Source organism: Leuciscus leuciscus (assembly GCF_965113295.1).
Source record: "Leuciscus leuciscus genome assembly, chromosome: 2".
Taxonomy (NCBI): domain Eukaryota; kingdom Metazoa; phylum Chordata; class Actinopteri; order Cypriniformes; family Leuciscidae; genus Leuciscus; species Leuciscus leuciscus.
In genome coordinates, this window is record NC_138726.1 from 55,813,524 (window position 1) to 55,825,667 (window position 12,144).

Genomic DNA, 12,144 nt, shown 5'->3' on the forward strand with positions numbered 1-12,144 from the left:
TGACTCCCAGAATGTTATCATTGCCTCAGTGCATTGCCTACCAATTAAATTTAGAGTCGACTTTAAGATCCTTCTTTTTGCATACAAGGCTCTACATAGTTCGGCCCCAGATTATATTTGTGATCTTATTAGGCCATACACAGCCTCTAGGTCACTAAGATCTTGTGATCAGTCACTTTTATCTGTCCCTCGCTCTCGGTGTAAATCAAAAGGTGATCGAGCTTTCTCAGTAATCGCCCCAAAGCTCTGGAACAATTTACCTTTAAACATCAGGACCTCTCCATCTCTGGTTGCTTTTAAATCCAGCTGAAATAACTATTTTTACTCTCTTGCATTCGAGAAATGTTGTGTATGTATTTTAAATTAGTCGGTGTTCTACGTTGTATGTATATACACTGAATGATTTTAATGCTTGATTTTTATCTCCTATTTTTTCTCTTTATTTTATTTTTTATTGATTTATTGTAAAGCACTTTGGATAAACTACGGTTGTTAAACTTGTGCTCTATAAACAAAACTTGACTTGACTATATCCTTCTAGGCCAATGATGGTATTTCAACCATATGTGGAGCATTCTTAGACTTGTTCATCATATTTCATTCTTGAGTGGAGGCCACCAACAATCATTAGAAGGAGATGTGTGTGTGCTTGTTTACTGTCATATGATGGTCACACACATCTTAACCCATTTAATCCCAAATTTTTCCCAGAGATGAAATGTATGTGTTTGTGTGGTATTTGCAAGTATATTAAACAATCAATGTCAATAATGCAAAAAAATATTTGAAAAGTCCATGAAAATAAGAGTTTTATCTCTGGTCACAATTGTGACCGGTGGTAGAACACAGGGAGTCTAAGTCTATGGGGTATATAATAAATTAAAAATCTCCAGAAATTAGTTTGAAGACAGAATTAAATTGTTGAAGTGATTTATTCGATTAACAAATAGTTAAACATTGTCTGGCCCAGTTTAAAAAAAAAAATGACAAAATAGCAATCCTATGCAGCAGCACAAATATTTTAATAAATTATGATGAAATAATAAATTATAGGAAATTGCTTAGTATGCAATCATTATAAATGATGCAAAATACTTAAAATTACAAAATGGAAAAAAAAAGTACAGAAATAAAATAATAAATTAAAATAAACAAATTAAAATAAACAAATGATTAAAAATGAGCCTATGGTAGGAAACATGTAACAATGCCAAGGAACATACAATTCATGAATAACAAGAAAGCATCACAAAAATGATCAATCAACAGGCACAACTGTGTGCTGGTGTGGAACTCATTATATATCACCTTCCTAAAGAAATAACAGTGGAATTTTTTTATTTATTTTTTTAAATCACAACTGTGTCCTGCCTACCTGTGTTTATCAGCCAGTGGGCAACACCATCAAACCTGGGTATATCAGTCACAGCAGCTGACATTGAGGATGGCCTCCCTTGTCCTTTTGGTGCAGTACCTAATTTTTTCAGGAGACTTTGGGCAACTGCTTGCTGAAATCCAAGGAGATCATAGTCACAATTCATGACATCTCTGTGGAACAGCCAACTGTTCACCACAGCACTGCGTAGAGTCCAGGCATGTCATGCATGAAGTTGCATCCACCTGGAACACAAGCTTGTTCAGCCAAACCCATCACTACACTGGGCCCTTGACCTAACCCAGTCTCTGGAAGACAGAGCATATCCAGCTCCAGCAGCCATATCACCCTGTAGCCCAAGACTGGTTGCCCACTGAAGCTAAGCAGGGCTGAGCCTGGTTAGTACCTGGATGGGAGGCCTCCTGAGAAAACCAGGAGTTTCTGCTGGAAGAGGTATTAGTGAGGCCAGTAGGGGGTGCTCACCCTGTGGTCTGTGTGGGCCCTAACACCCCAGTGTAGTGACGGGGACACTGTACTGCCAAAGAGCACTGTCCTTCGGATGAGAAGGACGGTGCTCAGAGAGTCACTCTGGGGTCATTAAAAATCCCAGAATGTCCTTCGAAAAACAGTAGGGGTTTAACCACGGCATCTTGGCCAAATTTGCCCCTTGGCCTCTGTCCATCATGGCCTTCTAATCATCCCCATATACTGACTGGCTTCATCACTGTCTCCTCTCCACCAGTAAGCTGGTGTGTGGTGGGCGTTCTGGTCCAATATGGCTGCCGTCGCATCATCCAAGTGGATGCTGCACATTGGTGGTGGTTGAGGAGATTCCCCCTTCCATATGTGAAGCGCTTTAAGTACCCAAGCGCTTTATAAATGTAACAAATTATGAATTATTATTAAGTAAATCCAAAACTTGACTTAAAGTCAGTCTGAAAGAGAGTTCATAAAAATAACACAGAATTACATATGGGGAACATAGACTCCCTGTGTTATACCACCGGTCACTATTGTAACCGTCTTCATTTATCTGCAGTTTCACAACAGAATAAATCATGTATTAATTTAATTTCAATGTGTATGTATAGGTAACCCTTTCATGATGATATGTGCAAAAAATGTATAAGCTATTCAAAAAGGAACTTAGTATTCTTACCTGTTCTTTCTGAGCTTTTATGTCATCCTTCCGTTAAGACGACAGTACCAAGAAATAAATGTGTGTGGTCACATAACCAAACAAACTAATCATGTTAGACCTGCCATAAACTCATATAGACATCTTACATTTTCATTATATATGAATATGTACTTCATAATATGAGTTACTTTTTAATTTCACACTAAAATATGCAAAGAAAAATTGTGGTCACAATTGTGACCAGTGGGATTAAATGGGTTAAAGATAAAATCTCTTCCACAAAACTGACTGGAGCAGCCAGAGTACAATAATACACATATCTATGACTTGTGTCAGAGTTCTTGTGCCGTTATTTGAGTGTCCTCTTTACAGCCAAGCTCATGTGTTGAATATAAGTTCTATGGTGGACAGGATTCCTCTGACTTATTTATAATATTATTAGCTGCATTGTTGCTGTTGGAGGATTGTTCTGTTAAAATGTCAAAGTACCTGCTGTTCCTCACATTCAATAAACTTCAAGATATTTGTGACGTCTCCGTCTCAGCTTTACTGAAAATTAAATTCAAAATGATGTTTGTGAGTAGAAACTTCTCTGTGCTTAATAGAGAATCATTCTGTCAATGTAAATAAACACTTTCATTCTTAGGCCTGATATAAAATTGTTGTCAAATGCATATAGTTTTAACAGTTTTGTGGCCCTGAGCATCTAAAGGACTTTCTGTATCTTACAATGAAATGCCATTAAATGATATACTAAGACATTTTTTTTTACGGTTAGATGATAGTTTACAAATTATGATACAAATGTGAGACAGACAAAGACATTACACTTTTTTTTCTTTTTTCTTTTTTTTGCATATATGCATTTATTTCAACTGTTATATCAACACATTGTGATACAGAATAACACTTTGGTCTGTATGTTTACAAATTACTTAAACAAGCGAAACCGAACAGGCAACGGGAAACCAAAACCAACAAAATGTCAAGCTTTTACTATTGGAAGAACAGACGTTACAAAGATATAAGGTCACTGAATCTAGTTATTTTAAGGTGATGACGAATCTAAATAATAATAACAATAATATGGACCATATAGAAGCAGAATAACACACTAACATAATATTTATCATGCTTGATGACAAATGATATAAGATAAATCAAATATGTTGACAGAATTATGGAAAATGAATCTTATGAATCTCTTAAAGGGATAGTTCACTTTGAAATGAAATTTTGGTATGTTTTAGCTTACCTCAAGGGCATCCAAGATGTAGGTGTCTTTTTTTCCGCAGTAGTTTCAATTTAGATATTTTTAGGTCAAACCGTTCTTGTCTGTCAGTCATATAATGCAGGTCTATGGTCACCACCTCAAAGAGCGTGCACAGAGAAGTCCAAATTAAACAATTCCCCATCGTAAGTACACATTGATGGCCTAAGACACGAAACGAGCGGTTTGTGAGAGAAAACGAACAGTATTTATATCGTTTTTACCTCTTGTACACAACCAGGCGCTTGCGCAGACTAAGCCAGAACGCGCGCACACGTCACACACCAGGAAGCGCGCGCGCCCTCAGATCACTTGGACGTGGTTGTGTAGAGGTAAAAACTATATAAATACTGTTCGTTTTCTCACACAAAACGCTCGTTTCGTGTCTTAGGCCATCAATGTGTACTTACGATGGGGAATTGTTTAATTTGGACTCTGTGCATGCTCTTTGAGGTGGTGACCATAGACCTGCATTATATGACTGACAGACAAGAACGGTTTGACCTAAAAATATCAAAATTGAATCTAGTGCGGAAACAAAGACACCTACATCTTGGATGCCCTTGAGGTAAGCTAAAACATACCAAAATTTCATTTCAAAGTGAACTATCCCTTTAAAACATGTTAATATCAGATTGAAGTTTCTTCCTCTGTTACGGCATACTGACTTTGGTTTTCAGTAGATGGAACTGTGAAAAAACACACAAAAAACATTAATTTCCAACTCAGAAAAAGACAGAGGGCCCTATTTTAACGATCTGAAACGCAAGTGTCAAGCGCTAAACGCAAGTAACTTTATGGGCGGGTCTTGGGCGCTGTTGCTATTATACCCGCGGGATAAATGACTCTTGCGCCCGACGCAAATCTAAAATGGGTTGGTCTGAAGTAGCTTCATTATTCATAGGTGTGGTTTGGGCGTAACATGAAATAAACCAATCAGAGCGACATCTCACATTCCCTTTAAGAGCCGGCGCGCTTGTTCTAAAGCGGATTCCCTTGTAACGGCGGATTTGCCAGGCGCTCGCCAGGAGCGGTTCACAGCCGAGGAGACCGACGTTCTCGTCAGGGCCGTAAAACACAGAGAAGTGACATTGGGGATGGAGAAACACACCCAAATTAACTTCGGTTAAACAGGCGTATGATAATTTGGGTAAATGTGTAAGCTAGATGTATGCTTTTATAATAATCTATCTATCTATCTATCTATCTATCTATCTATCTATCTATCTATCTATCTATCTATCTATCTATCTATCTATCTATCTATCGTAATAATGTATGATTTGCAAAAATGAAAACTGCTGCTTCTGTGTAGATGAGAGAAGCAAAGTGTATGCGCGTTGTGCACATTGATTATGGCCAAGCATGCACCCTTAAAATAGCATCTGAATAACATGCGCAACGCGCCACTGACTTTAAACTAGTTTTTTTTCGGTTAGTGGCGGAATTGTTTTCTAAACCTGTAAAATAGCATCAGGGAACGTTTGCGCCGGAACACGCCTCCTCTTTGCACTGAACCGCCCCCGGGAGCGCAAGTGTATTTCTTAGTTAACCGACGTGCTTCTGTGGAGGGAAAAGTCCGCTGTGCACGGGTGCAAAATAGGAATGATACATGCGTCGGTGCACAAAGTCAATTGCGCTGGGTGCAAGATAGGGCCCAGAGAGCTATAGAGAAAGAGAGAAGGAAAAAATGTATGTGTGTGAATATATATATGTGTATATGTGTGTCTAATACTACAAGAAACATGGAATGAATGGGGAGGTTGATAAAGTGTCACATAAAGTGAGAAAGACCCTAACCAGATAGACTGAGTGATCACTGTCAGGCTGTAGAGAGAGGACTATCACAACATTACACCCAAAAAAACATCCATAAAAATAGGGATGTCAGATTAATAGGGATTAATTTAACAGAATTTTCCTAAAAAATTAAGTCATATTTTGGGAGAAAACTCTAGCTTGATCAAACCATCGAGATAGAGAGAAGAGAGAGAGAGAGAGAGAGAGAGAGAGAGAGAGAGAGAGAGAGTGAGAGAGAGAGAGAGAGAGAGTGTGTGTGTGTGTGTGTGTGTGTGTGTGTGTGTCAGACAGAAGTTTTACCTCTCGCTCTGTAACATTTGTAAAGCAGCACGACTGTCGCTAGCAGATACGGAGAAGCTGCCAGAAGAGAACGTACTCGGTTACCTAACGTAACCTCTGTTCTCTCTAGAGAGGGAACGAGTATTGCGTAAGTTTAGCTTACGCTACGGGTAAAGTCATCTTTTCTCGAGATATGAAGCAAAAAAATTATCCTTAATTTTATATATCTTGTCAACGCAGTGCGGCAGCAAGCTGACCTAGAGCAGGCAATCTAGCGTGCTCATAGGCTGCTCTGCGGCAACTGCAGCAGCCTATCACTGAGCCCTTGGCGTGACGTCACGTCCAATGAGCGCGAGCAGCGCGCCTACGCGTCACGGCCCGAGGCGGGGCGTGGCAGAGGGTATAAATACGGGCTGAGAGGCTGCTTTCACTGGTTTTTGTCGCAGAAGCGAGTGAGCTCGTGGCGCGAGCACGGCGGGTTACGCAATACTCGTTCCCTCTCTAGAGAGAACAGAGGTTACGTTAGGTAACCGAGTACGTTCTCTTACGAGAGGTTCTCTCGTATTGCGTAAGTTTAGCTTACGCTACGGGAACTCCCTTGTCAACGCCGTGCGCGCCCGGCATCCACTGAATGAGTCCCAGGGAAGCCCGGGGAACACGAGAGTGTGAGCCAGGCGGCCAATGATATGGCTAGCGCAAGTACATAAGCACATAGTAGGGGGAACAGAACGGCGCGGCCGGTCTGACTAACCAACCCTTATATTGTACAGCTCAACCAGGAGGGCTAAATCAAACAGCAGTAGCCCGCGCACAGAAGTGGGCCGGCCTACGCGAGATTAGACTGATAAAAGTTTAGCCTGCAGGGCGGGAACTTCTAGATTGTAAAATCTAACAAATGTAGACGGGGAGGCCCAGCCCGCCGCCGTACAAATGTCATGAATAGAAATTCCGCTAGTCCAAGCCCATGACGAGGCCATGCCTCTAGTAGAGTGGGCTCTGATGCCCAAAGGGCATTGCAGGTCTTTAGACGCATAAGCAGCTGCAATAGCGTCCACTATCCATCTGGACAGAGTGTGTTTCGAGGCAGCGAGACCCTTGGTGCGCCCACCAAACGAAACGAAAAGCTGCTCCGAGCGCCTCATGGCGGCGGAGCGCGTAATGTAATTTCTCAGCGCTCTGACAGGGCAAAGGAGATTACTGTCAACTTCGCTGCCGGTAGCCGGCAAAGCTGAGAGAGAAATGACCTGTGCTCTGAAGGGTGTGCCCAACACCTTGGGGACATAACCGTGTCTCGGTTTGAGAATGACTTTAGAGTCATTAGGTCCGAACTCGAGACATGCCGCGTTAACTGATAACGCATGCAGGTCACCCACACGTTTGACTGAAGACAGGGCTATCAGAAAAACGGTTTTGAGCGTGAGGTATTTCATATCCACAGTTTCCATGGGTTCAAAGGGATGCGCTTTCATGGCCTCTAAGACCAGGGAAAGATCCCAAATAGGAACCGAGGGGGGTCGCGGGGGGTTCATCCTCCTAGCTCCTCTAAGGAAGCGAATAATGAACTCATTCCTCCCTAATGCGCGGCCCAGCGCCGAGTCGGAAAAAGCTGATATGGCCGCAACATATACTTTGAGCGTGGAGGGGGACCTGCCCATGTCCAACAGCTCTTGGAGGAAACAAAGCACACGCGACACCTCACATGTTTGTGGATCCAGCCCTTGGGCGGTGCACCATTTATTAAACACTGTAGAGCCGTCTCGTAGAGGGAGCTCTAGACTGTGTGATCGTGTTCACAACCCCTATTGGCAAATCAACGGGTATCCGTTGACTATCCATACATGCAGAGACCAGCGCTCTGGATGAGGATGCCAGATCGAGCCGCGGGCTTGAGAGAGAAGGTCTCTCCTCACCGGTATCGGCCAGGGGGGTGTGTCCGCCAGCCGTATTAGATCTGGGAACCATGTCTGATTCTCCCAATACGGGGCTATGAGGAGCACCGTGTGGCGCGCTTCCCTGATTCTCCCGATGACTTGTGGCAGCAGAGAGACAGGGGGAAAAGCGTAAAGCGGGCCGCTGGGCCAGGTTTGGGCCAGCGCGTCCTCGCTCTTGGAAAAGAACCGTGGGCAGTGCGCGTTGTCTTTTGACGCAAAGAGGTCGACTTCCGCTCTGCCGAAACGGCGCCACAGCGACTGGACTGTTTGGGGATGCAAAGACCACTCCCCCAGGGGAACATTGTCCCTGGACAGTCTGTCTGGACCCTCGTTCAGGAGACCCGGCACATGCGCGGCTCTCAGCGAGCGCAGTGAGTGCTGAGCCCATACAAGGAGGCGTTCCGCCAGGGCGCAGAGTGTTTTGGATCTGACACCGCCCTGACGGTTCACATAGGCTACCACTGACATGTTGTCCGTGCGGACTAGTACATGGTGGCCCTGTAGGTATGGGAGGAAGTGCTTGAGCGCTTTCTCGACCGCCAGCATCTCTAGACAGTTTATATGAAGGTGACTCTCCTGGTCTGACCAAGGGCCATAGACCGGTCTGCCCTCTAATAGCGCTCCCCAACCTAGGTTGGACGCATCTGTCGAGACAACTTTCCGGTGCGAGACAACTCCCATCGTCACTCCCGTGCGATACCATTCGGCTGCTAGCCAGGGCTGCAGGGCTGAAACACAGCCATGATTCACTCTGACTCGTAAGCGGCCGGCCGTCCAGGCTCGGTGAGGCACTCGCGCTTTCAGCCAGCGTTGAAGCGGGCGCATGCGCAGTAAGCCCAGCTGGAGCACTGCTGCAGCTGAGGCCATATGCCCCAGGACTCGCTGGAATGTCCTCAGCGGAACCTGACTGCCCGTCTGGAAAGACGCGGCGAGATGTCGAATGCGGCGCGCGCGCTGCTCTGACAATCTGGCCGTCATAGCCACCGAGTCCAGTTCTATTCCGAGAAAGGAAGTCGACTGGCGGGGCAGTAATGAGCTCTTGGTCCAGTTGACCGAGAGACCCAAGCATTCCAGATGGCTGAGAAGCGCTGTTCTGTGAGACAAAAGCTCTGCCTCTGACTGCGCGAGGACTAGCCAGTCGTCCAGATAATTCAGTATCCGCATTCCTTGTCTCCTCAGGGGAGAGAGAGCCGCGTCCATGCACTTCGTAAATGTACGGGGTGCTAAAGATAGACCGAACGGCAGGACGGTGTACTGATATACCCGACCGTCGAAGGCGAATCTCAAGAATGGCCTGTGACGGGGTATTATCTGAATCTGAAAATATGCGTCCTTTAGATCGAGAGAGATGAACCAGTCCCCCGGGCGAATTTGCGCGAGGATTTGTCTGGTTGTGATCATTTTGAACGGCCGTCTCATGAGAGCTTTGTTCAAATGTCTCAGATCTAAAATAGGTCTCAGCGCTCCGTCCTTCTTGGGTACGAGGAAATAACGGCTGTAAAAGCCCGACTCGCTCTGAGAAGGATGCACCTGTTCTATAGCCCCTTTGTGCAGCAGCTTTGCTATTTCTGCCTGAAGCAGATGCGCTACTTCTGTATTCACTCTCGTCTCTGTCCGTGCTAGAAAGCGCGGGGGACGGCGAGCGAATTGAAGCGAATAGCCGTGCATTATAGTATTCAGCACCCATTCTGACACGCCCTGGATAGCTTGCCATGCTCTCGCACACATAGCTAGGGGTCGAATGATCTCTGGGTTCGGATCGCCGCGCTGGGCGGGATGGGGAACCTCTATCAGAGAGGACGGGGCGGCGCGCGCGCTGCCGGTGCTCGAATATGGGGGCTCGCGAACAATGGTGACTGGCTGTACAGCACATAACGGCTCGGTCACTGGGGACGGGGCACATTTTGATGCTAGAAACCCGTGGCGCGAGAGCGGCATGAGGTTTAACGTGTTTGATAGTAAGTGCGCGCGCTCGTGAGCGGGCACAGGGCTTACATATGCAACACGGCCAGTGTAAGGGAGCTTTAGAGGATCTGCGTCCCGGGATAACTGTGTGACAGAGCGGGCAGTGGGTAGGTGTGGGCATGGAAGAGCGGGCACATTCTCTACCTTTAGCACTCGAGCGGCGCGTGCCCGCTTTATGAGAGTGCGCTCTGTGAGCGTTACCGGGGAGATCGTGTTTGTGTGTAGTGGTGAGCACTGGGGCGTGGGCACAAATTCTACACTCATGACACCTTCGGCGTGAGCCGGAAAACCCGAAACCATACTCTTTATGAGATTTCTCTGGGTCGCCGTGAAAACGGCGTTTGTGTGCAGGCGAGAGAGTTGTATTACTGGCTCGTTGGCTGCGATGTAAGCTGCTGCAGTAGCCTTTTCTAAGGGGACTGGCAGAGCTGGGCGCTTTGATGGTGGTCCGGCCGCAGCGGGACTCAGCCATCTTTTCCTCCTTGCAGCCGCTAGGAGGACTTCGCGGGCTCAGGCTTGAGCGTCACCTTGGGCCGGGGTCCCCGGGGGGGAGGCGGTTTGTGACGGCTGGTTGAGCGCGACCTAGGGCGGCCGCCCTGTCGTCGCTGCGAAGACGGAGGCTGGGCAGAGCGCTGAGAAGAGTTCCGCGCAGGAGGCTGCTGAGAGCGGCCTGCAGACGAACTCGAGCGGCGGGGCAGGAAGAGATTCATCGCCTGCGATGCCTTCTGCACCTCCGAGAAGCGATCGACGATCCCGGCGACCGCTGGGCCGAACAGGCCGGTGGGAGAGAGCGGTGCGTTGAGGAACACTGAACGCTCGGATTCGCTCATATCCGCCAGCGTCAACCAAAGGTGCCTTTCGGTGACGGTGAGCGAGGCCATAGATCTCCCGATGGCTTGTGCAGCGGACTTTGTGGCGCGAAGGGAGAGGTCCGTCGCGCTACGCAGGTCCGTGAGAACGGCGCGATCCGGGCCTTTCTCGTCCAGCTCTCGGAGGAGATCGGCTTGGAGGATCTGGAGCACAGCCATTGAATGCAGGGCGGAAGCAGCCTGGCCGGCGGCGGAGAAGGCGCGGCCGACGAGTGCTGATGTGGTCCTGCAGGCCTTGGACGGCAGGGCAGACTTTGAGCGCCATCTGGCGGATGGCGGGCAAAGGTGCGTTGCCACAGCATCTTCCACCGGGGGAATTTGAGTATATCCCTTCTCGGCGGCCCCGTCCACTTGGGAGAGGGTCGAGGAGACCGGTGAGCGGAGTCTAGCGGAGAATGGGGCGTTCCACGACTTAGAGAGCTCAGAGTGGAGCTCAGGCAGGAAGGGTGCTGACCTAGAGGCAGGCGCTGGGCGGCGGCTAGGCAGAAAACACCCGTCAAGTCGGTTAGGCGCGGGCGCCCTCGGTGGGGACCAGTCGAGTCCCAATTGTTCGACCGCTTTGGTGAGGAGGCGGAGCAGTTCCGCGTCGACACTGGCGCGGGATCGGCTAGACTCCTGTGCAGAGGAGGTGGAGCCAGACCACTCCTCGCTGTCCGAGGCCAGGATAGAGCAGCTGTCCGTTAAAACAGCGTCGTCCGCTTCGTCCCCCGAGGCGACGGCAGTGCGGGCAAAGGCCGGCCGCTGCGCGTCGGGAAGGGGGGGAGGAGATGGAGATAGCGAGGCTCGCGGGAGGGGCTCCGGCGAGCGCTCAGCTGCTGCTGCGGGTTCCGGTGGCCTCTGAGAGCGGCGCTTCTTCTTGCGCGGCCCGGCAGACGGAGAGACAGCTGGAGCGTCGAACAAGGCGAGTCGAGCCCGCAGGGTCGACATCGGCAGTTCTTCGCACATTTCACAGCCACCCGCCGCGAGGGCGAGGGCAGCGTGGTCCGGTCCCAGGCAGAGAGTGCAGATAACATGGCGGTCTCTGTCGCTGAGCGGAGCTTTACATGAAATACAATGCATAATAGAAAGGATATGTTTCGCCGGATAGCGAAGCAGGCAGGGATAGCTGAAGGCGGCGAAGGCGGCCGGCTTCCTCAGGCAGAATCCTCGGCTTGCAAAGCGCTGGTTTCAACGGCGGCTTCCTCAAGGATCAGCGATGCGAAGAGCTTCGCTGAAGAGACAAAAATCAGTGAAAGCAGCCTCTCAGCCCGTATTTATACCCTCTGCCACGCCCCGCCTCGGGCCGTGACGCGTAGGCGCGCTGCTCGCGCTCATTGGACGTGACGTCACGCCAAGGGCTCAGTGATAGGCTGCTGCAGTTGCCGCAGAGCAGCCTATGAGCACGCTAGATTGCCTGCTCTAGGTCAGCTTGCTGCCGCACTGCGTTGACAAGATATATAAAATTAAGGATAATTTTTTTGCTTCATATCTCGAGAAAAGATGACTTTACCCGTAGCGTAAGCTAAACTTACGCA

The 12,144-nt window shown here is 48.2% G+C and overlaps 1 protein-coding gene and 1 long non-coding RNA gene across 3 annotated transcripts in view; one reads left to right on the plus strand and one right to left on the minus strand.

Moving 5' to 3' along the window:
- Positions 1-12,144, plus strand: part of LOC309493358 — a 171,389-nt gene that overhangs the window by 71,654 nt on the left and 87,591 nt on the right. The window lies entirely within an intron of this gene.
- Positions 3,367-12,144, minus strand: part of LOC309493199 (Fc receptor-like protein 5) — a 100,393-nt gene continuing 91,615 nt past the window's right edge. The window contains exons 18-19 of one of the 2 annotated variants that reach the window (XM_082162328.1): positions 5,887-5,950; positions 3,367-4,475 (exon numbers count right to left, since the gene is read on the minus strand). In XM_082162328.1, the coding sequence (XP_082018454.1) occupies positions 4,417-4,475; positions 5,887-5,950 (123 nt within the window). In that variant the 3' untranslated portion in view covers positions 3,367-4,416. The remainder of the gene's footprint in view (positions 4,476-5,886; positions 5,951-12,144) is intronic. The other variant, XM_082162329.1, reaches the window with a different exon arrangement.